The sequence below is a fragment of the Leucoraja erinacea genome, chromosome 12 (genome assembly GCF_028641065.1).
Source record: "Leucoraja erinacea ecotype New England chromosome 12, Leri_hhj_1, whole genome shotgun sequence".
Taxonomy (NCBI): Eukaryota; Metazoa; Chordata; class Chondrichthyes; order Rajiformes; family Rajidae; genus Leucoraja; species Leucoraja erinaceus.
In genome coordinates, this window is record NC_073388.1 from 51265078 (window position 1) to 51290016 (window position 24939).

Below are 24939 nucleotides of genomic sequence, written 5' to 3' on the forward strand. Positions count from 1 at the left end.
ACATTGGGAGCATAGATAAGTAGATGAGGTTAGAGGGGGTGCATGTGAACCTCAGTCCCACCTGGAAGGGCTGTTGAGGTCCCTGGATGGATATGAAGGTTGAGGTTCAGGCACAGGTGTTACATTTTCTATGGTTTCAGGGGAAAGTACCTGGGGTGATGGTGGGTAGACACAATGTGCTGGAGTAACTCAACGGATCATCATGGCCTCAACCTCAAAAAATCCATTTGACTTCTCCCAATAAATGTTTCTAAATTTGGGGAGGGGGTGGTTCGGGTGGGAAGGGATGAGTGTTCGAATGAGTTGCGGGAGGAGAGGCATCTAGAGAAAGCAGAAAGGGGTGGGGTTAGAAAGATGTGAGTGGTGGTGATCACATTGAAGGTGGCAGAAATGGTGGAATTGGCATTCTGAACGCGGAGGCTGGTGGGGTGAAAGGCAAGGACCAGGGGAGATCTATGTCTGGGGGCGGAGGACCGAGAGGACAGAGAAAGTGCTGGAGTAACTCAGTAACTGGTGCATCTTCAGCATGGATCGGTGATGTTTAGAATAAGTCACTTCTTCAGTGACTGTAGTAGGGGTGAGAAAGCTGGAAGAGAGGAGGGGGGAGGGAAGCAAAGCCTGGAGAGTGATAGGTGGATACAGGCGAGGGGGGCTTGATTGGCAGACAAAAAGCTAGAGATGGGAAGCCAATAAAAAGCTATGAGATAGAATAGAATAGAATAGAATAGAATCTTTATTTGCCACGCAACCAGGGTTGGTGGTATTTGGGTTCGGTACATGATGGTACACTGCTTTAGTTACATACAACTAATAACACAGATCACCGTAATAAAGTGCATCCATACCACATCACAAATCACAAATCTCACCAACAATACATAGTGCAAAAGAACAAACAAAGACCATAGACAAGACACTGTATACATCAAAAGTCATATTATTGTCTGATTATTGGACGGAATTGAGAGTTCTTATTGCTATGGGGAAGAAACTGTTTTTAAAGCGGGTGGGTTTAGTAGCAAGTGACCTGAGGCGCCTCCCTGAAGGGAGAGACTGAAAAAAGGTGATTTGCTGGATGGGAGTGGTCCGAGATGATCTTTTTTGCCCGTTTTGAGGTACGTTGGAGATAAATGGAATGGATTGAGGGGAGGGGGGAGTTGATGATCCTGGAGGCCTTGGAGACAATGCGCTGTATTCTGTGTAGTGAGTGACTATCGGTGTTACCGTACCAGACTGTGATTGAGGAGGTGATGATGCTTTCAATGATTGATTGATAGAAACAGTACAGAGAGAGATGGAAATGTGAAGCCATGAGATACAGGTGGAAGGGGAAGGGGGAAGCAGAAATATTTGTTGTGGGTTTCTGAAGAAGGATCACGACCCAAAACGTGGCCTATCCATGTTTTCTAGAGATGCCGCCTGTTTTTTTTATAAACTAGGATCTGCAGTTCCATGTATAACTGCTTTCAACCATAGTTTTAAACATTGACACTTTTTTTTTTAATATTGAAGTTCACAAAGATTCAAACGTTATTTGGTATCTGAGCTGTGTTACGCTCCAATCCCATTGCCAAGGATACCTTCATTTCGGAATTAAATTAAAGCAGAAAAATGAAAAAGATAAGTCTGTAATCTGGTCGACCTTTCCCATTGCACAAAGCAATGGAAAGTAAAATAAAATTGGCTTACAATTATTACATTTATTTTTAATGGCGGTTTGCTTTCCCTTTTTGTCTAAAAGAGAGATACAAGTGTTGTAGTGAGCACATTTTTTTGGAATCAAGTTTCTAAAACATTCTCAAAATAAGTTGCAGTATGGAATTTCTAGATGTTTTTTGACTTCCGCATTCTATTTTAATGACCAAATCAAATAAGCACTCTTGGGCGCACTTTACAGTGTGACATTTTCATTTGCCATAACAGTCTCATTACAGCTCCCAATGAAAGTCAATGCAGTGCCAATTAATGTGAAATAATTCTAAAGATACATGGTGTACCATTCTGACTCATTCCATTCCAAGCTTTATTCCACCGTCCTGGCATTTCACCAATCATTTCCCCCCAAATAAAACTACTACTCAACTAGCGAGTTTTGTTCAATTCTTTCCTCCCAGCCTCCCCACATCTTTCATTTCAATGCTCTCTGTCAAGAGTGAACAGGGTCTCAAAAAGCTTCATCTGTTTATGTAATAGGAGCAGAATTAGGCCATTCAGCCCATCAAATCTACTCCGCCATTCAATCATAGCTGATCTATCTCTCCCTCCTAATCCCACGCTCCTGACTTCTCCCCATAACCCCTGACACTCGTACTAATCAAGAATTTATCTATTTGTGCCATGAAAATGTTCATTGACGGCCTCCACGGCCTTCTGTGACAATAAAGTTCACAGATTCACCACCCTCTGACTAAAGAAATTCCTCCTCATCTCCTTCCTAAAGGAACGTTATTTAATTTTGAGGCTCCAATCTCCGGTCCATTCTTTTCAACTTCTTTTGTTTTTTTAGTATGTTTTAAAGTATGTTTTTTGTGTTTCTTCGTGTGTTTTGTGTGGGGACTAAGGGGGAAACCGCTTCGGTCACCTCCTCCAAGGAAAGGCGACTTTTTCCAGGTCGCCTCCCCCATGGCCTAACAACAAGGATCGGGCGGCCTTTCCCGGAGACGCGCCCGGGGCTTCAGCGGCGGGCGCAGCGTGGACTCTCGGTGTGGAGCGGGTGAACTCTCACTGGGGCTCGCTGGAGGGGAGCGCTCCGTTTTGCTGGCCCGCGGCAGCCGGCAGCGTGAAGCCGCGGTCTGCAGAGCTCCAGCTGGCACGGCGTCTGCAGCCCGGGATCCCTCGTGGGGGACCCGGGAGAAGAAGAAGCCATCACTGCCGGCCCGCGGCCAACTTCTATCGTGGGTCCGGCATGGACTTAACATCACCCCTGGAGGGGAGCTTCGACCGCCGGCCCTGCGGTTTGTGGTACTTCTGGCTGCGACGCGGCGGGAACTTTAAATCTCGACCGCCAGCCTGCGGCCTACACCAACCTAAAGCCGCGGTCTCCAGTGAGGAAGAGCCGATCCTGGACTGACTCTGGACTGTGGTCCCGACCACGGGGGGAAGTGGAGGAGGACTGGTCAAATTTTGTGCCTTCCACCACAGTGATGAATGCTGTGGTGGATGTTTGTGTTAAATTTTTATTGTGTATTGTGTGTTCTTTATCATTGTACCACTGCTGACAAATTCATTTCACTTGCACTTTATGTGCAATGTGACGAATAAAACTGATTGATTGATTGATTGATTGATTGATTGAAGTGGAAACATCCTCTCCACATCCATGCTATCCAGGCCTTTCACTATTTTTAGTGAATTTTAATGAGGTCTAAACTCCAGCGAGTAAGGTTCCAGTGCCATCAAACGCTCATCATATGTTAACCCTGGGATAATTCTTGTAAACCTCTTCTGGGCCCTCTCCAGAGCCAGCTCATCCATTCTCAGATATCAGATACTTTATGAAGCTTGGGAGCATTTCTTTGATACAATCTTCTCCTTAGAAAATCCAGCCAACCAGGCTAACAAAACATTCTGGACACTAGTTGCAAGATACTTTTCATTGTAAACATCAGGAAACCTACAAACAAGTCACGTTATGATTTTTTATCCTGCTGGATTATTATCCTGGTAGGCTCAGCTTTGTAATAGGAGGCAAGAGACACTGTGGGTTAAAATGTGGGGTTCTGGTCTTTCCTGTACGGATAAAATTTAGTTTCACATTGAATTTTGTTTCTGAATTGAATTCTATAGATGTCAAGCATGAATTACAACCAATAAGGGATATATACTGAAATCAAATCATACAACAGACAAGTTTCCCATAAAACAAAGTTGGCTATATAAGGTGATGGGAATCATAGATGGCTTTATTTTAATGCAATTTTTTCCCAAGAAATTTTCAAAAGTCCACCACAACAGTAATTGGAAGAGACTTATGTTGAGCGTGTGCAAGGATTTCACTACTTAGACTGTACATCCCACTGCATTTGTCATGGTATTCTAGATGAGAAGAGTATTGGGAATCCAGGTACTTTTCTAATTATTGGACCCTGTAGACAATGTTGTCTATGCCTACAGACTTGACTTATCACATGTTTGCAGCCAGATATCTGCTGCCTAGTCCTCCTTTCCCCAAGCCAAGTTTGGGAGCTCATCGGCTATTGGTCCACTTGGCTCCTGACTGTGCTCGAAGGTGGGAGTTTTGTCGAGCTTGGGGTTGGGGGAAGGGGTTGAAGATAGTTGGATTTTGCATGAAAAGAATCATCAGTTGACATCATTGGGAGGAGGAAAAGGGTGTTTGACGGACTAACATTGAATGTTTTGTGTGGTGGAGTGACATGTCATAAGGGTTTGCCCCGCGGAGTAGTCTTCCAGGAGGAGGTAAGTTGTGCCAGGAGACAACCTGGAGATGGTTACCCAACTTTGACCTAATTTGGATAAAAGTGATTTTCTGTCAAACATGCCAGAGCTATTCAATCCAATGTCAATGTGCTTCAATCCAGCTGTGAGCACATCTCTTGTCTTTCATCAATGGCAAGTGACAAAAGTAGTTGACAAAATTATGCAGAACCCTTCGAGGCCTTTTGATGTATTGATCATTCCCTATTCTTGAGTGGGTTCATTTATAGTGTGTTTTGTTGGAAATAGCAACAGATGTCAACGTTTTGGCACTTCCTTTTTTTTTCAAATATGCAACAGGAATTGAACACTTGGTGAATTCATTGCCATACCTGCTGTTTCCATGTTCTGTGCTTCGACAAACATGAAATATTGGCTGGGTTTAAATTCTCCCTGTAAAGTTAGCCAATGGATTGAGAGTCCGCATGGCGCACTGTTGTTGTAACCACCCTCACCAACAGTTTTCACAAAGATCCTCCTGAAAGATAAAATTAAAACGCTGTTTGACCAAAGAGAAAGTGAAAAAGAATTACCCATGAACAATCCGGCCTTTTCTCTTTTTCTACTTTCTAGATGTACTCACAAGCAAGACATTGCTGAAAGCGATAAAAGCAAGAAAGGGCTGGAGATATTCTAGAGCAAACAGAGAGGTTAAACATAGAAACATAGAAAATAGGTGCAGGAGTATGCCATTTGGCCCTTCGAGCCAGCACCGCCATTCAATATGATCATGGCTGATCATCCAAAATCCGTTCCTGCTTTCTCCCCATATCCCTTGACTTCATTAGCCCTAAGAGCTATATCTAACTCTCTCTTGAATACATCTTAACATTTTAGGTTGATGCACGAACTGAGATATTCAATGCCTGGTGATAGGTTTCCAGAATAAGTTCACACGCAACGAGGTTTGGATTCGGGACATTGGAATAGTCCAAACAGGAAAGTTACAATGAGTCAACATGGACAGATCAGACCTCCCTGCAAATGGACTATTTCTCCGGCCTCATGCTTGCACTCACTAAACCTGTGATGCACAACCTGGAAAATGCAGCCCAGTCTCGGCCAAATGCAAATGGCCTTAAGAGCGAAGACCATACGGCACAGTGGCGTAGCGGTAGAGCTACTGTCGAGCAGCGCCAGAGACCCAGGTTCGATCCTGACTACGTGTGCTTGTCTGTATGGAGTTTGTACGTTCTCTCCATGAGCTGCTTGGGTTTTCTCTGAGATCTTCGGTTTCCTCCCACACTCCAAAAAGCGTACAGGTTTGCACGTTAATTGGCTTGGTATCAATGTAAAATTGTCCCTAGTGTGTGTAGGGTAGTGTTGATGTGCAGGGATCGCTGGTTGGTGCCGACTCGGTGGGCCGGAGGGCCTGCTTCCGCGCTGTATCTCTAAACTAAAGAAAAGAGAAAGAGAAGGTGGGAACCGTCTTACATGCCTGCCTGCTTTCACCTTGTCACAGCTTGCTGCATTATGCTTGGATCTAATACCTCTTCTACTCTTTCAAGCCGATTTTCTATACAACCAATTTAGAATGACGGACTGAATTCATCGTTGAATGGCAGCTACCATCAAAAGCCTTTGTTCAATGTTAGGGACTGCAAATACTAAGCAATCTTGACTTTGGCACAACATCTTACGTAGAGCTTCAACGCCAGTGGCAGAATATATGCTGCTCTCAGGTTTGTTCCCCCTCTCCCCAGTTCCAAGAGACAGAATGATTCATTATACTCAACATAAATTCTCTTTTGTTTCCAACAAATGTAATTTATAAAACAGTTAATATTTAATCAAATTACAGACAGCTACGAACAAGTTTTGCATGTCATAAAAAAATAGTTTTGAGTAAAACACTTAAATGCAAAAGGCACAATAGTAAATATATGGTCCTAATGCAGGCAAATGGGATTATTGTCGATGGGCAAAAATCACGTGATATTACTCTGTGATTCTATGGCATTCACGGTGGCACAGCGGTAGAGTTGCTGCCTTACAGCAAAATGCAGCGCCGGAGACCCGGGTTCGATCCCGGCTACGGGTGCTGTCTGTATGGAGTTTGTACGTTCTCCCCGTGATCTGCGTGGGTTTTCTCCGAGATCTTCGGTTTCCTCCCACACTCCAAAGACGTACAGGTTTGTAGGTTAATTGGCTTGATAAAAATGTAAAATTGTCCAAGTTGGCGATATGCAGAGTACTGCCCTGCCGGCTATAACATTCAGAAGGTTCAGAAGGTACTGACTCAGACTTTTAAAAAATTGGAACATTTTTTTAGCCTAATTTTGTTATCCAAGATCATTGTTGTTAAAGCTGCTCCTTTGCAATTCAGCCTACGTTTGTGCTTAAAACCCAATAAAAGCCCAATATAAGGCATAATTGTGACTTTGGTTATGCAGAACTGTTAGTAGGTATGTTACAAAACTTCACTTCAGCGGCGCTGCAGTTCTGCCACTGGCCGTGTGCGCGACTTTGGCGCCTTTGAGGCGGGGTTAAAATGCAGTTTTCTCCTACTGTCCTGGATTATATTTTCGGGAGTGCAAGCTTTTGCTGAAGAATTGTTCCGATGGCCGTTCTGTGATTTTTTTTTTAATCGCCCGACAAGTTCAGTTTCTAAAGCCGTCAACGCCGACAACAGGGACGGATTTTACGTACGGGACAGGTAAAGGAAAGCCGTTTATTTGATGTGCTCCTTAAGATGCTTTTAATTCACATTTTACGTTGCGAAACGGTGATTTTTTTCCCCATACGAACCGGCAGTATTTTACCTGCCGATATGGGGTTTATATTCACCGCAACCGCAACGTTCCAATCGATCGCATTCCAGAAAAACCCACTCGCAAGATGATTTAAATGGCCATTAATTTACAGGTATTAAACACAAAATTCCTTCCATTTGGCCTATAAATCCATGACAATGGCATTTAAAAAACATGTTATATTGTGAATTCTTCTGTGTATGTTATTTCGACACTTAGGCTATTTAAAAATGTTGATCTTTTCTTAAGAAATGGATAGATGTTTAGATTTAATAATTGAATTATGTAATTAGCTACAATTGGGTAACTGACTAATTATATGCTTTAATTTCAAGTCATCTAAGTAAGATTGTTTCATATTTGTTTCAGAATGCTTCAATCTATAATGTGAAAATTTCTTTCAGTTCTCTTAATTTTTAAGAAAGTTATGGGCTTTTGACTGTCCTCGATCACAGCTTTTGTGTTCAGTCAATGGAAAAGCAATAGGGAACAAGATGCTAATTTCCGAGTAAGAAAATGGCCATAACCTTTTTAATACTGAAGATATAAAAGTGAATTAGGTGTCAAATTAAACTTCTTTTTATGCTTCATCTGATGGGATAAATTACAGGCTTGATTTTTTAAATCTCAAAATTTTGTAACATTGCTACTGTTAGATATTTCATATTAGTCAGAGTCATAGAGCTGTACAGCATGGAAACAGGTTCATAAGGACCAGGTTGGTATATCCGCTTGCCCCATTTGCCTGCATTTGGCCGATATCCCTCTAAATTCATTCTATCCATATGTGTATGAAGGAACTGTGGATGCTGGTTTACACTGAAGGTAGACACAAAATGCTGGAGTAACTCAGCAGGACAGGCAGCATCTCTGGAGAAAAGGATGTCCTCCTGAGTTACTCCAGCATTTTATAACCATATAACCATATAACAATTACAGCACGGAAACAGGCCATCTCGACCCTTCTAGTCCGTGCCGAACACATAATCTCCCCTAGTCCCATATACCTGCGCTCAGACCATAACCCTCCATTCCCTTCCCATCCATATAACTATCCAATTTATTTTTAAATTATAAAAACAAACCTGCCTCCACCACCTTCACTGGAAGCTCATTCCACACAGCTACCACTCTCTGAGTAAAGAAGTTCCCCCTCATGTTACCCCTAAACTTCAGTCCCTTAATTCTCATGTCATGTCCCCTTGTTTGAATCTTCCCTACTCTCACTGGGAAAAGCTTTTCCACGTCAACTCTATCTATCTCTCTCATCATTTTAAAAACCTCTATCAAGTCCCCCCTTAACCTTCTGCGCTCCAAAGAATAAAGCCCTAACTTGTTCAACCTTTCTCTGTAACTTAGTTGCTGAAACCCAGGCAACATTCTAGTAAATCTCCTCTGTACTCTCTCTATTTTGTTGACATCCTTCCTATAATTAGGCGACCAAAATTGTACACCATACATTTTGTGTCAACCTTCCTATCCATAAATCTCCTCAAATGTCTTTTCAAAATCACAATTGCATCTGCTTTTTTATCTTCCTCTGCCAGTTCATTCCAGAGAGTCTACCCTCTGAGTGAAAATAACTGCCCCCGAAGTCCCACCTAAATTGCAGCTTCCTCATCTACAGCCACTGCCCTCTAGTTTTTGAATCCTCTACCCCAGGAAAAAATGTGAGCGTTCACTTTATCCATGTCCCTCATGATCTCATAAACCTCTATAAGATCACCCTTTAGCCTACTATTCTCCAAATACCAAAGCCCCAGCCTATCCAAATCCAACCTCTCCCTTGAATACAAGCATGCCAGCTCAGGTAATATCCTGGTGAATCTCTGCTGGACTTTTACCAACTTAAAAGCATCCTTCCTATGTGGCCGACCAGAAGTCCAAAAGTGGTCTCTCCAAGGACTTGTACAGCTGTATCATGATGCCCCAACTTTTCAACGCAATACCCTTCTCCAATGAGGGTAAACATACCAAAAGCCGCCTTAATCTCAATGTCCACCCGATTCGCCACTTTCAGGGAACCATACATTCATACTCCCAGATCTTTCTACTCAGAAACACTCTCCAGGATTCTATCATATACTGTGTCGATCCCTGACCTGGTTCGATATTCCAAAGTGTAACACCTCATACTTGTCAGAGTTAAATGTGTATTTCGTATTCCTTGGCCGACCATCCTAACTGATTCGTAAACTTAAGCCCCTGTCTCACTTAGACAATTTTTTCAGCGATTACAGGCGACAAGGCTGTCGCCACGAGGTCGCGGGGTGAACCCTTTACGGCCGTGAGTCGTCTCCTCAAGTCGCCTAACGAGTCGCAACGTTTTTCTGGTCGCCGCTGGATTTTGAAATGTTCAAAACTTTTTGGCGACTGTGGGCTTGACGTAGCTTGTCTTCTCCTGTCGTGGGTGCTGTCGTAGGTTGTCGCCAGGTGACGTAGGTTGTCGCCCGGTGCTGACTTTGGCGACTACCTACGTCAACCGGCGACAGGTACCGGCGACTGAATTGTCTTTTGTTGTCACCGACGGGTTCGTTGCTTGTCGTAGCTTGTGGCGGGTGGATTTCGGTTGTCGCCTGTGTGGTCGTAGGTTGTCGTAGGTGTGGTCGTAGGTGGACATCCTAATGGGTCGCCGGTTGTCGGTAGCTTGACGTCGACTAGGTGGTAGGTTGTCGTAGCGTGTCATAGACATTGTCGTAGGGAGGGTGCAGTCGCCGATTTTTCGGTGACCCGCTACGACTGTGACCGTCACTGGCAGTCGCCGAAAAAATCGTCCAAGTGGGATAGGCCCTTCACTGCCTGGTCCCCCACCTGTTTTGGTGACATGTCAACCACATTGTCAACAGAGTCACTGTCAGGGGGGGTGAGGAAGAGGGAGATCTCATTGAAATTACTGAATAGTGGAAGGCCTGGATAGAGTGGATGTGGAGAAGATGTTTCCACCAGTGGGAGAGTCTAAGACTAGAGGCCACAGCCTCAGAATACAAGTACATAACTATAGAAAGAAGATGAGGTGGAATTTCTTTAGCCAGAGGATGGTGAATCTGTGGGATTCATTTCCACACAAGGCTGTGGAAGCCAAGAGACAATAGGTGTAGGAGTAGGCCATTTGGCCCTTCGATCATTCAATGTGATCATGGCTGATCATCCCCGATCAGTACCCCGTTCCTGCCTTCTCCCCATATTCCGTGACTCTGCTATCTTTAAGAGCCCTATCTAGCTCTCTCTTGAAAGTATCCAGCGAACCGGCCTCCACTGCCCTCTGAGGCAGAGAATTCTACAAGGTCACAACTCTGTGAGAAAAGATTTTTCCTCGTCTCCGTTCTAAATGGCTTACCCCTTATTCTTAAACTGTGGCCCCTGGTTCTGGACTCCTCCAACATCGCGAACATGTTTCCTGCCTCACAAACCCTTAACAATCTTATCTGTTTCAATGAGATCCCATCTCATCCTTCTAAACTCCAGAGTGTACAAGCGCAGCTGCTCCATTCTCTCAGCATATGCCAGTCCCGCCATCCCGGGAATTAACCTTGTAAACCTACGCTGCACTCCCTCAATAGCAAGAATGTCCTTCCTCAAATTAGGGGACCAAAACTGCACACAAAGGACAAAGGACGTTTTATTGTCACATACACCAATTGGTGTAGTGAAATTTGTCTTGCCATGCAGCACACAGATAAAGATAGGACACAACATTAAAGAATTTAACAATAAACATAAAAGCATCCCCCCACAATGGTTCCCACTGTGGGGGAAGGCACAAAGTCCAGTCCCAACCCCATGTCCACCCATAGTCGGGCCTATTGAGGACTCCGCAGTCGCCACTACGGCGGCCCGATGTTCCAGGCCCTTCTCGCCGGGTGATGGTGCTCCGGCGTCAGGAGAATCCTCACAGCGGCTTGGGACACCTGGAGCGGCCGCTTCCTTACTGGAGATCGCGTCTTCCGAAGCGCTGGATGGAGCTCCACCACTGGCAATCTCAGCGAGAGATCCCAGGCTCCCGATGTAAAGTTCAGCACCGTCGCCCGCAGCTGGCCGCTCCACCGACCCGCAGCTCCGCGATGCTTCATCAGCGGTCTTCAGCTCACTGGAGTTCCAGCGCGGCGACCCGGGCAAGGCATCGCCTGCTCCGCTCCGCGATAGCGCTCCAGCGCTGCGCCGCCGCCGAAGCCGAGGTTCTGGGCGGTCCCCTCAGGAAACGCCGCTCCAGGCCCTCTGGTAGGCCGCAATACTCCGGGTGTGGTCTCACTAGGGCCCTGTACAACTGCAGAAGGACCTCTTTGTTCCTGTACTCGACTCCTCTTGCTATAAAGGCCAACATGCGTGCTTACTTTCATAGACTGATGAACAAGGACCCCCAGATCCCGCTGTACTTCCCCTTTTCCCAATTTGCCACCATTTAGATATTAATCTGCCTTCCTGTTTTTGATAACAAACAGTGGATAAAAGTGGATAACCTCACATTTATCCACATTAAACTGCATCTGCCATGCATCTGCCCACTCCCCCAACCTGTCCAAGTCACCCTGCATTCTCATAGCATCCTCCTCACAGTTCACACTGTCACCCAGCTTTGTATCATCTGGAATGTTACTTTAAATCCCTTCATCCAAATCATTGATGTATATTGTAAATAGCAGCGGTCCCAGCACCGAGCCTTGTGGTACCCCATTAGTCACTGCCTGCCATTCTGAAATGGACCCGTTAATCCCTACTCTTTGTTTCCTGTCTGCCAACCAATTTTCTATCCATGTCAGCACTCTACCCCCAATACCATGTCCAAACATTCCAGAAGATTACTCAAGAATGATTTCCCCTTCGTAAACCAATGCTGACTCAGACCGATGCTGTTACTGCTATCCAAATGTGTGGCTATTTCACGTTTTATGATTGACTCCAGCATCTTCCTCACCACCGATGTCAGGCTAACTGGTCTCTAATTTCCTTGTTTTTCTCTCCCACCTTTCTTAAAAAGTGGGATAACATTAGCGACCCTCCAATCCACAGGAACTGATCCTGAATCTATAGAATATTGGAAAATTATCACCAATGTATCCACGATTTCTAGAGCCACTTCCTTAAGTACCCTGGGATGCAGACCATCAGGCCCTGGGGATTTATCAGCCTTCAGCCCCATCAGTCTACCCAACACCTGACTAATATGGATTTCCTTCAGTTCCTCCGTCATCCTAGATCCTCTGGCCACTACTATATCAGGGAGATTGTTTGTGTTCTCCTTAGTGAAGACAGATCCAAAGTATCTGTTCAACTCATCTGCCATTTCCTTGTCCCCCATAATAAATTCACCTTTTTCGGTCTTCAAGGGTCCAACTTTGGTCTTAACTAATTTTTTCCTCTTCACATACCTAAAGAAGCTTTTACTATCCTGCTTTATATTCTTGGCTAGCTTACCTTCGTACCTCATCTGTTCTCCCCGTATTGCCTTTTTAGTTATCTTCTGTTGTTCTTTAAACATTACCCAATCCTCTTGCTTCCCGCTAGTCTTTGCTACGTTGTACATCTTCTCTTTTATTTTTATACTGTCCCCGACGTCCCTTGTCAGCCACGGTCGCCCCTTACTCCCCTTGGAATCCCTTTTCCTCCTAGGAATGAACTGATCCTGCACTTTCTGTATTATTCCTAGAAACACCTGCCATTGTTGTTCCACTGTCATCCCTGCTAGGGTACCTTTCCAGTCAACTTTGGCCAAGTCATTGGGTATTTTGATTGATAGCTTCTTGATTAGTAAAAATGTCAAAGGTTACGGGGAAAAGTCAGGAGAATGGACCCAACTGTGCAGGTACGGCTAGAGAGGGGGAGGGTGCGGGGTAGAGAGGGGGGGAGGGGGTAGGGAGGGAGAGAGGGAATGGTGGCAGAGAGGGAGGGGGGCAGAGAGTATGGGGCCAGAGAGGGGGGTAGAGAGGGAGGGGATAGAGAGGGGTGTGGTTAGAGAGGGAGGGGGGAGGGGATAGAGAGGGGAGGGGGAAGAGAGGGAGGGGGAGGGGGGGAGAGAAAGGGGTAGAGAGGGGAGGGGGGTGTTGGATGACTTTTTGAGCTGGGGGGGAGGGTGCGGGGATGTGGGAATAACGCGCGGGGGGGGGGGTCAGCGTCGGGGGTGTGTGAATAACCTGGGATGTGTTGGCCTCCTTTTTTAACGGGGGCGGGTGCCACAGCTAGCGCGGAGAAGAAGCTGCAACCCAGCTCGACTGGTGTAGATCCACAAAGGCAACAATTGTCATGATGGACCACTTTAACCTGGCACTTACTCAAAGCAAAATCCATAGATGGGGCGGAAGTTGTCAGGTATATCCTAGAGTTTTTTGAGAAACAGTATGTGGATAGTACAACTCGAGGAGGGACCATATTGGACCTTTCTATTGAGATATGAGCCTGGCCAGGTGACTGGAGTTTCAGTGGCAGAGTATTTTGGGAACAATGATGAAAAGTCCATTATTGTTAAGATAGTTAAGAATGTGTGGATATGTCTAGATCTTGGGGGAATGGACTAAATTGGAGTGTGGCAGATTACAGCAGCACAGGCAAGAGCTAGGGAGGGTAAATTGTGAGCAGCTATCATTAGGTAAGTCCACATCTGACATGTGGGAGTCTTTAATGGCCAGCTAATCACATTTCAGGATTGACATGTTCCAGTAAGGAGGAAGGATAAGGACTGCAAGGTGAAGGATGACCAAAGAGATTGTAAATTTGGTTAAAAAAAAGGATAAGGAAATCAGATGGGGCTTTTGTGGAATATATAGCAAGCAGGTAATAACTCAAGCAGACAATAAGAAGGGCCATGAAATATCAGCAGCGAGTCGGATTAAAGAAAATCCCAACGTTTATATATTAAAACAACAGAGTATGCAAGGAGAAGGTAGGACCACTCAAGGAGGATATTTATGCTGCGAGTTCGAGGATGTGGGCGATGTACTCCACTCACTCCACCAGGGCAGCAGCTACATCGGCGGCTAAGAATATTGACGTGCCATTGGACCATATCCTGGCAACAGCGGGGTGGTCCACGGAAAGAACTTTCCATATGTTCTATAATAAGCCGATTGTTAAATCTGTATTATTTGCAGAGAGGATTTTAAATTCTGCAAATATATAATTTAAGCCCGGGGGAGCGTTAATTTTCTTTGTTTAAAATAAATATTGTTATCGTTTTTTAAAAAACGGATTCATGTTTGATTACGATAACATACTTCCTCCCTTGGATGACTTTGGCAGTGAGTGAAGCATGGACTGTTACACGGTTTGAAATCACAGAGCTTTAAAATCTTCATGTAGTCACTCACGTGACTCCGAAGTAAAATAGTAAGATTAAACGAGAACTTACCAGTTTGAAGTTTGATCTTTATTTTATGAGGAGTTACGATGAGGGATTACGTGCTCTCTGCTCCCACTCTCAATTATAAAGGTCAACTGGTATCTTAGTTCTCCTTATCTTTACTATGTTTATTTCAATTACTGTGTTTTCTGTGATTCCACACTGCTGCTTTGAAGTATGTCGCGCATGCGTGCTGGCGGGGTCCTCACGTAATCCCTCATCGTAACTCCTCATAAAATAAAGATCAAACTTCAAACTGGTAAGTTCTCGTTTAATCTTACTATTGTTTTGAGTAGAGCAAGAGACCGAGCACTCCATCGTGAGGAGCTTCAATGTTCCGGGTCAGGGTGGAGGAGCTGTTATGACCAATTCCAACCAAATGAGCCAAAAATGTCAGAAGCCAGTTGCAGATGGAGGCCCCAAGACCAAGGTCTAAGAGTGCAGAGATGAGCTTATTCCACTTCATGTTGTTGAAGGCTGAGCTGCAGTCAGTGAATAGCTTCCTGACAAAGACATCAAGCATTTTCTGTTTTTACTTCTGATTTTTAGCATCTGCAATGTTTTTATTGTTATTTCATGTAATTGGGTTTTACCCAAGTCAAGTTGATGGTAAAAAATGTACTCTACTGTTTATGATACTTGCTTCCTGAAACAGAGGATATTGCCTTATCTGATCTAATGATGCTAATTAATTTCAGAGAGCAATGGTGTTATCCAAGATCATTATTCTCAGTGCTCCTTGTCTACATCATGTGTTGCCAATCTGACCATCTGTTTGTCACATTTTCAAAACCCTATGTTTCGATTATTTGTGCTCAGTAAACACAGCGGGTACCATTTTGTTCCCGAGTATAAGCTCTCCACACATCACACCTAACCTCGAATCCAAGCACCGCACCTGTCTCTGTATGGCATCATTTGACCTCAGGCTCCACGCCACCTGTACGTTGGATGGTTCCTACTTTTAGGATGTTGAGCAGACTGAGAAAAGTCAGGCATAATTTATACGGGGAATGGAAGACAAACTGAATAGAAGGCAGTTGATTTAGTTCAGTTTAGTTTAGAGATACAGCGCTGAAACAGGCCCTTTGGCCCACCGAGTCCGCACCGACCAACGATCCCAGCACATTAACACTATCTTACCTACACACACACTAGGGACAATTTTCACGTATCGAGCCAATTCACCTAAAAACCCGTACGTCTTTTGGAGTGGGGGAGAAAACCGAAGATCTCGGAGAAAGCCCATGCAGTCACGGGGAGAAGGTACAAACTCCGTACAGACAGCACACAGTAGTCAGGATCAAACCCGGGTTTCTGGGTCTGCCAGCGCTGTAATGCAGCAACTCTACCGCTGCGACACCATGCGTCGAGTCTGTTTGCTACCTGACAGAAAAGGGAGTTTAGATCAGGAGTTGTTAATGTCAAAATATGATCCTGTTATTTATAAGGAGGGGTTGATATATCGCTGGTTCAGAGCAGATAATGTGTAATGCGGTAATTCTATTTGTGTGTGTGCATCAGACACAGTGAGGGATGTTTACAGTTCGAGCAGGTGTTGTATGTGGATCAGCTGCTTGAGTAAAACTCTGGCAGGTTTTCTATCACTTTCATATACTAGATACACAGAGTCTTTTGCCCAGAGTGGGGGAATCAAGGACCAGAGGACATAGGTTCAAGGTGAAGGGGAAAAGATTTAATATGAATCTGAGGGCTAACTGTTTCACACAGAGGATGGTGGGTGTATGGAACAAGCTACCAGAGGAGGTAGTTGAGGCTTGGATTATCCCATCGTTTAAGAAACACTTAGACAGGTACATGGAAAGGACAAGTTTGGAGGGATATGGACCAGACGCAGGCAGGTGGGACTAGTGTAGCTGGGACATGTTGGCCACTGTGGCCAAGTTGGGCCGAAGGGCCTGTTTCGACATTGTATCACTCTATGACTCTACAGGGCTGCCAACTCTCACGCTTTGAGCGTGAGAGTCACGCATTTCAGCCAATTCTCACGCTCACACGCTGATGACATAATTCTCACGCTGTCTTCAGTCCCTGCACAGTTTGTCTCTTTGTGCCACATGACAGCGATCTGTGCGGTTTGGGGAAGCGTGCCGGTTGACGGCTGTGAGTGATGTCACGTCTCTTCTCTTCTCTTCTCTCTTGGTTGGATGTGCAGCCGCCGACAACATGAAACAGCCGGAGATGGAACTAATCAGGTGAATCAGTTGTAAAACATGGGGGGGGGGTCACAATGAGGCCAAACATCTAGGACAGGGTTCGGCAACCTACGGCGCATGGCACAACCCGAAAAAACGCCTACTTTTTTTCAATTTGTTTTCGCGGGGTCGGAGCAGGTGATCCGACCTGAGAACTGCAGCCAGTTCCTGGGACGCGAGCTGATCTGGGAACGGCAGCCAGTCCCTGGGACGCGAGCTGATCTGGGAACTGCAGCCAGTCCCTGGGACGCAGATGGCAAACTTGATCATTATGGACAAATTGGCACAGCCATGTTCATGTTGTATAACTCTGACTCCATGCAGATCTGAATGGGCTTAGAATTAACATTTAAGCAAAATCGCCCCCACTTTCCCCATTTTGATTCTTGAGATTAAAATCCCTTTGCTCTGATAACAGCGTTAAAGTACTTATGAGGTAGAGTCAGGAAAGGGAACATGTTATTTTTTATATGGATATGGACCAAATGCAGATAAATGGGACTCCAGAGGTGATTTATGAAGATATTGGCAGGGCTGGATTTTTTTTTTCACTTTTTTTAAGAAAGATTTGATTACTGGGATTGTATTTTCTGCAGCAACGGAGGTGAAAAAAAAACTTGGTTGAGGTGAATAATATTATGAGAATAGGACCTGTTTCGCTTAACAAAGAGTGTAAGAAGGAACTGTAGATGCTGGTTTAAACTGAAGATAGACACTAAAAACTAGAAAAACTCAGCAGGACAGGCAGCATCTCTGGAGAGAAAGAATGGGTGATGTTTCGGGTCGAGACCAGATTGAAGAGGTGAAAACCAGCAATAAAACACAATGACTGGACATGTGTGTTATCCAACTAACGGCAGAAATCAGAATCATTTGTTCAACTTTATTGACGTGACACCATAATAAATATATTACAGAAAAAATAATGTAATGGGGTGGCACGGTGGTGCAGTGGTAGAGTTGCTGCCTTACTACCACATGGGTTTTCTCTGGATATTCTGGTTTCACCCACATCCGAAAGAAGTGCAGATTTGTAGGTTAATTGGCTTCTGTAAATTGGCCCTGGGGTGTAGGATACAACTAGTGCATGGTAGATTGCTGGTTGGTGTGGACTTGGTGGGCCGAAGGGCCTGTTTCCATATATATGTTTTACATATATATCTTCATTTCATTGAACCATATACGATTGAATATGTGGCATTATTTTCATCTTGTTTCTATAGTCAAAGGGTAAGGTTGATTGATTTATTTGTGCAGAACAGTGATGGAAGTCCGACTCTTGCCTTGTTTCTGTTTTTTTTTTCTATATATATGCATAACAGCATGAATTACAATCTGATTTCCGTACATGAATATAGTCATTCATGTGCTGCACCTGTTGATCAGAGCCTGGCTCTACTGTGGAATGTAATTAGGAATGTGATTTTGCCTAACCTTATTCATTGCTAATCCAATTTAAAGCATAAATATTGCATTCAAGTGTAAGTTAAAAGACTTGCTACAGTATGCACCAGATTGCACAATTTCAAGCTGACAAATGCAAAAGCTTCCTACGGTGGGAGGGGGGACTCCCGCCTCGGTCGCTACTCTCCCTCGCAATTTCTCACTCTCAACCCTTACCCAATGTTGGTAGCCCTGACTATGACTTTCAATTGGTGCACAATATGTGGCCTAGTTCACCAGTGCCTTATCAAGAGTGAAAGGAAGGCCATCTTTATATTTAAGGGTGCCCGCTAGAAATCATGGGTGGAATTTGTGGACAGAAAGGGAAATACTCAGGTGGTAAGGCAGCAGCTGTGGAGAGAGAAAGAGTGTTAATGTTTCAGTTTGAAGATCCTTTACCAGAACTGGGAAAGAGAGAAGATAGACACATAGCGCTGGAGAGACTCAGCGGGTCAGACAGAGGAAATGTGGTGTTTCGGGTCGAGACCCTTCTGGTCGCCCCAATGCCGGAGGGTGTGAGGGATTTGGAGTGGGTGCAAAGGGAGATTTACCAGAATGTTGCCTGAGTTCAGGAATATTAGCCACAAGGAGAGGATGGACAAACTTGGATTGTTTTTTCTTGAATGCCATAGGTTGAAGGGAGACCCAATCAAAGTATTTAAATTTATGAGAGGCATCTAGGGAATCAGAACTTTTCTCCCAGGGTGGAAATGTCAAAGGGCTTAGCATAAAGGTGAGAAGGGCAAAGTTTAACGGATTGTGTAGGAAGGAACTGCAGATGATGGTTTAAACCAAAGATAGTCAGAAAAAGCTGGAGAAACTCAGCGGGTTAGACAGCATCTGTGGAGAAAAGGAATGTGACGTTTCGGGTCGAGACCCTTCTTTAGACTAAGAGTCAGTGGAAAGGGAAACGAGAGATAGAGACGGTGATGTAGTGAGATATAGAACAAATGAATGAAAAATATGCAAGAAAAGTAACAATGATAAAGGAAACAGGCCAATGTTAGTTGTAGAAGGTAACAAAAAAGCTGGAGAAACTCAGCGGGTGCAGCAGCATCTATGGAGCGTGTATGTTAGATGTATGCTGGGTGAGAACGGGTACAGACAATCTAGATGGTTGTCGGAGTGAATAGATTTATAATAGACATCAGTCGATAGTCTACCTCCTGTGATGGAGACGGTGAGATCAAGAACGGGTAGGGAGGTGTTCAAGTGAATTTGATTGCAGGATGGAACATTGGGGGTGAAGAGAGAAAACAGGTTCGTTCTTACGAAGGGTCTTCAACCTGAAGTGTTGATACAGTTTCTCTTTGCACAGATGATGCCTGTCCTCTCCAGTATTTCTACAATGTTCTGTCTCTATTTCAGATTTCAAATATCTGCAGTTTGTTTTTAATTTTCAGGTGTTACAATGCCATTGCAGTGAACAAGAGAATAAGGGATCATTTGTTGACAAGCACATACTCCCGAACATTCAGATTAATTGGCATCAAAGGCCAGAGAAACTGAATAATATATACTATCCAGCCTTCTCAGCCAAGAAGCTAATTCAAACTCTATGCTTTAATGTGTAGGAAGGAACTGCAGATGCTGGGTTTACACTGAAGATAGACACAAAATGCTGGAGTAACTCAGCGGGACAGGCTGCTTCTCTGGATAGTCTGAAGAAGGGTCTTCACCTGAAACATCACCCAATTCTTCTCCCCAGAGATGCCGCCAGTCCCGCTGAGTTACTCTAGCATTTTGCGTCTATCTATTCTTCAATTGATGACTTTCCTGATTTAGATCACTGCTAACAAGAATTAGAGTCTCTGTTCACCGTCTTACCACATCATTATCAAATAAAACTAACTGTAGTTTATTTTAGGTAACATACTATGCTTGGTATGTTGGTAACGGACATTAAAATCATGGACATTCAGATATAAACATCCAAGTGCCAAATATTTCTTTTATAAAGGGCAACTCTCATCTCTGTGTTACCACTTCTCATCACAGATCACTGGAAACAGTTTCATTCTTTGTTTTTAAATGATGAGAACTCCTCTTTAAATTGTCCTGGAGTAATGTTCTGACCCAACTCCCCCAAACCCCTACTCCCCAGCTTTACTTCATGTCTGTTAATTAGATTTGCCAGATTGTTTCAGCTATTTTATTCATTCTTTGAATGCGGGTATCTCTATTGAAGTTAGAATTTATTGCCCATTTCCTTTGAAAAGGTAGTGATGGGATGCTTTCCTGAACTGTTGAGACTTCATGAGGCAAGGGGATTGCACTGTGTGGAGTTTTCCACGACCAATGGATCTCGACCCGAAATGTCGCCAATTCCTTCTCTCCATAGACGCTGCCTCACCCGCTGAGTTTCTCCACCATTTTGTGTCTACCATGCTCCATGTTAATTTCACAATGTCAAAGGCAAAATTCATAAATAATTTAATCAAAAATACTGAGTCAAGTTAGTGTTTAGTTTATAGTTTAGTTTGGTTATACAGCGCGGAAGCAGGCTCTTCGGCCCACCAAGTCTGCACCGACCAGCGATCCCCGCACAACAACACTACCCCACACACACTAGGGACAATTTTACATTTGTACCAAGCCAATTAATTTACAGAGCTGTATGTCTTTGGAGTGTGGGAGGAAAACGAAGATCTCGGAGAAAACCCACGCAGGTTACGGGGCCAAACTCCATACAGACAATAGACAATAGACAATAGGTGCAGGAGTAGGCCATTTGGCCCTTCGAGCCAGCACTGCCATTCAAGGTGATCATGGTTGATCATCCCCAATCAGTACCCTGTTCCTGCCTTCTCCCCATATTCCCTGACTCTGCTATCTTTAAGAGCCCTATCTAGCTCTCTCTTGAAAGTATCCAGCGAACCGGCCTCCACCGCCCTCTGAGGCAGAGAATTCCACAGGCTCACAACTCTGTGAGAAAAAGTTTTTCCTTGTCTCCGTTCTAAATGGCTTACCCCTTATTCTTAAACTGTGGCCCCTGGATCTGGACTCCCCCAACATCAGGAACATGTTTCCTGCCTCTAGCGTGACAAGAACCTGTAGTCAGGATTGGACGGATCTCTAGCGCTGTAAGGCAGTAGCTCTGCCGCTGTGCCACTGTGTTGTCCATTTGTAACCCATCGCTCACCTTCTTCATTGACCCAGTAGGGTTGTGCTGTTTTGTGGCTCCGCGCATCCAAGTCTTTTTCTTGCTGTTCATCCATAAATTTTGTCTGTTGTTCCTTATTCCATTAGTCACTGTTCCCAGCCAGACTGTAATACATAAAATATATTTCATTGAACTCCACAGGAACTACACATCTGCAATGGCTGAGAGAGAAAGAAAATCATCTCATCCGAAAATTTAACAATAGAAGCTAGGGCAAATATTTACCACAAGTTGGATCACTACCTCATCTATTTTAGTTGAAAGAAATGTTTTTGAGCGTTGTTTTGATATATAAACTGAGGAAGAACAGGACCCAAGGTTTAATATGTCCACTGTTAGCAAAATCATTACCTATGTAATTAGAAGCATTGCATCTTCAGAATGAACAGACTGAAAATGCACTGATATCTGAAATGAATAAATTTAGTTCCATGATGGTTGCTTTTTTTTTAGGAGATATTAATGTAAGAGGGGAGATTAGAATTCAGCAATCATGGAAAGGTGAATTTTCTTTTTTGGAAAAATAAATCAGTATTTTTCAGTTCTTTTGCTTTCATGTTTTTCTGAAAGCAAATGTTTTTAGATTTGGGTCTATGTTTTAACAATCAAAGCTTGCAGTCTACATTTTCACAATCAATCATTCACAAAGACATTAATTGCAACTTGCATTTGTTATTCTATCTGTAGAAATCCTTATCATTTTAATTTTATTGCAAGTTCCACGATGCATGTTGTATGAGCAAACAGCTTTTGGTGTACAATTCTGAGCTTTAACTAAGTAGTTATTATTCACAAGTGTACTCATACAGTGGGCGTTGAATGGATATTTGAATGCAAGCTATTGTAGCGAAGACCAAGCATTCACAATCCATACAAAGGAAAGAATGACTTGCCTTTATGTAATTCCAGTGTGTCCAAAAACATTTTATAGCCATTGAAGTATTTTAATTCTCAAGACTACTGTATTTATTGCCACCAATGCATTAGCCAACACTCGAAGCTGAATGGGATAAATGACAAACCAAAATGTATATTATTCAGCAAAAGTCAAGTTAGTCGAAAGCAATCTATTTGAAAAATAGAGGAAGTAGAGACTAAAGCAACGTCTGCCATCAAAAGCAGGATAAGTTCACCAGAGAAAGAAGCAGTGAGTGGAGAGTAATCACTTATAAATCCTGCATGAAATGAGCCTCAATCACAACGATGCGTGGTCCTCAAATTTGATCGAGGGAGGAATTAAAGGGGCTGTCCCACTACGGTGACGGAATCCGCGAGTTCAGATGAGTTTGCCCTCGACTCACACTCGCAGCATGGTCGACACGAGGTCGACGAGGAGGTCTTTGTAACTCTCCTTCGTGCTCGAGAGTAGTCCCCGCGTACTCGAGAACACAGCTGGGTCGCAGCATATTTTTCAACATGTTGAAAAATCTCCGAAAGCAAAAAAAGGTTGCCATGGAAAAAATCGATACTTTTTTTACTCGTAGGTTTAGTTGAAGTAGGTTGGCATGTTATTTGTAGGTAATCGAGGCTAGTCGAAGGTAGTCGTAGATAGTCTTCAACATAGTCGAAGGTCGGAGGCGAAGGAGGACTTCAACGTGACATTTTTTCACACTCTCCTAAACTCTTCTATTAGGTCACCGCCAATTAGGTCACCGCAGTGGGACAGCCCCTTTACTAATCATCTCCTTTCTGGCTGGCTGCCCTAATTGTTGTACATTCAGTCAACTGCGGTCAACCAGCATCTGCAGTTCCTTCCTACACATCTCGTCTGCTCCACTGCGAAATCTCCTCAAGGTATGTCTAGTTTGAAGAAGTTCTCCTCCTCTCTCCAACGAGAGTTCTGCAACATCCTCTCTCGCTGCTCCCCCTGTGATTCCTCCTGCTCGCCGACTCTATGACCTTCTTCTCTATTAATGTCTTGTTTTCACACTTTAGCCTTCCTTATCTCCATCTCCCATGACAATCAGTCTGAAGAAGGATCTCGACCCAAAATGTCACCTATCCCTATCCTGCTGAATTACTCCAGCATTTTCTGTCTATCTTCATTATTAATGAAACAGGAAACGTGGCAACCAAATTGTGAATAGCAAAACTCACAAAAAACATTCTGATAATCACCAGATAACCAGTTTAGAAATATTCTGAGGGTTAAATTTTTGTTAGAACACTGCTCTTCAAACAGTGCCTTGGGATAGTTTTATTGAAGGGGCCTCAACTTACCATCTCATCCAAAAGAAGGCAGTCCCAGCAGCAGCATGGCTCTCAACACCAGCAAAACCAAGGAACTGATTGTGGACTTTGGAAGGGGTAGGATGGGGACATGGAAACATAGAAAATAGGTGCTGGAGTAGGCCATTCGGCCCTTCAAGCCTGCACCGCCATTCAATATGACCATGGCTGATCATCCAACTCAGTATCCTGTACCTGCCTTCTCTCCATACCCCCTGATCCCTTTAGCCACAAGGGCCACATCTAACTCCCTCTTAAATATAGCCAATGAACTGGCCTCAACTACCTTCTGCGGGAGAGAATTCCAGAGATTCACCACTCTCTGTGTGTGAAAAAAGTTTTCCTCATCTCGGTCCTAAAAGATTTCCCCCTTATCCTTAAACTGTGACCCCTTGTTCTGGACTTCCCCAACATCGGGAACAATCTTCCTGCATCTAGCCTGTCCAACCCCTTTAAAATTTTGTAAGTTTCTATAAGATCCCCCCTCAATCTTCTAAATTCTAGCGAGTACAAACCGAGTCTATCCAGTCTTTCTTCATATGAAAGTCCTGACATCCCAGGAATTAGTCTGGTGAACCTTCTCTGTACTCCCTCTATGGCAAGAATGTCTTTCCTCAGATTAGGAGACCAAAACTGTACGCAATACTCCAGGTGTGGTCTCACCAAGACCCTGTACAACTACAGTAGAACCTCCCAGCTCTTATACTCAAATCCTTTTGCTATGAATGCTAACATACCATTCGCCTTCTTCACTGCCTGCTGCACCTACATGCCTACTTTTAATGACTGGTGTACCATGACACCCAGGTCTCGTTGCATCTCCCCCTTTCCTAATCAGCCACCATTCAGATAATAATCCACTTTCCTGTTTTTGCCACCAAAGTGGATAACCTCACATTTATCCACATTATACTGCATCTGCCATGCATTTGCCCACTCACCCAGCCTACCCAAGTCACCTTGCAGCCTCCTAGCATCCTCCTCACAGCTAACACTGCCCCCCAGCTTAGTGTCGTCCGCAAACTTGGAGATATTGCATTCAATTCCCTCGTCGACGGTGGAAAGGGTCAAGAACTTCAAATTCCTGGGCGTGAGCATTTCCGAAGATCTTTTCCGATCCCAGCACACTGATGCAATCATAAAGAAAGCACATCAGCGCCTCTACTTCCTGAGAAGATTACGGAGAGTCGGCATATCAAAGGGAACTCACTCCAACTTCTACAGGTGCACAGTAGAGAGCATGCTGACCGGTTGCGGCTTGGTTCAGCAACCTGAGGGTCCAGGAGCGGAAAAGGATGTAGAAAGTTGTAACCACTGCCCAGTCCATCATCGGCTCTGACGTCCCCACCATTGAAGGGATCTATCGCAGTC

At 44.2% G+C, this 24939-nt stretch overlaps 1 protein-coding gene across 1 annotated transcript in view; it reads right to left on the bottom strand.

Annotated features, from left to right (window-relative positions):
* Positions 1-24939, bottom strand: part of nexmifb (neurite extension and migration factor b) — a 341266-nt gene that overhangs the window by 24561 nt on the left and 291766 nt on the right. Inside the window, exons 2-3 of the mRNA XM_055644134.1 lie at positions 21319-21443; positions 4767-4912 (exon numbers count right to left, since the gene is read on the bottom strand). Coding sequence (XP_055500109.1) covers positions 4767-4800 — 34 coding nt within the window. The 5' untranslated portion in view covers positions 4801-4912; positions 21319-21443. The remainder of the gene's footprint in view (positions 1-4766; positions 4913-21318; positions 21444-24939) is intronic.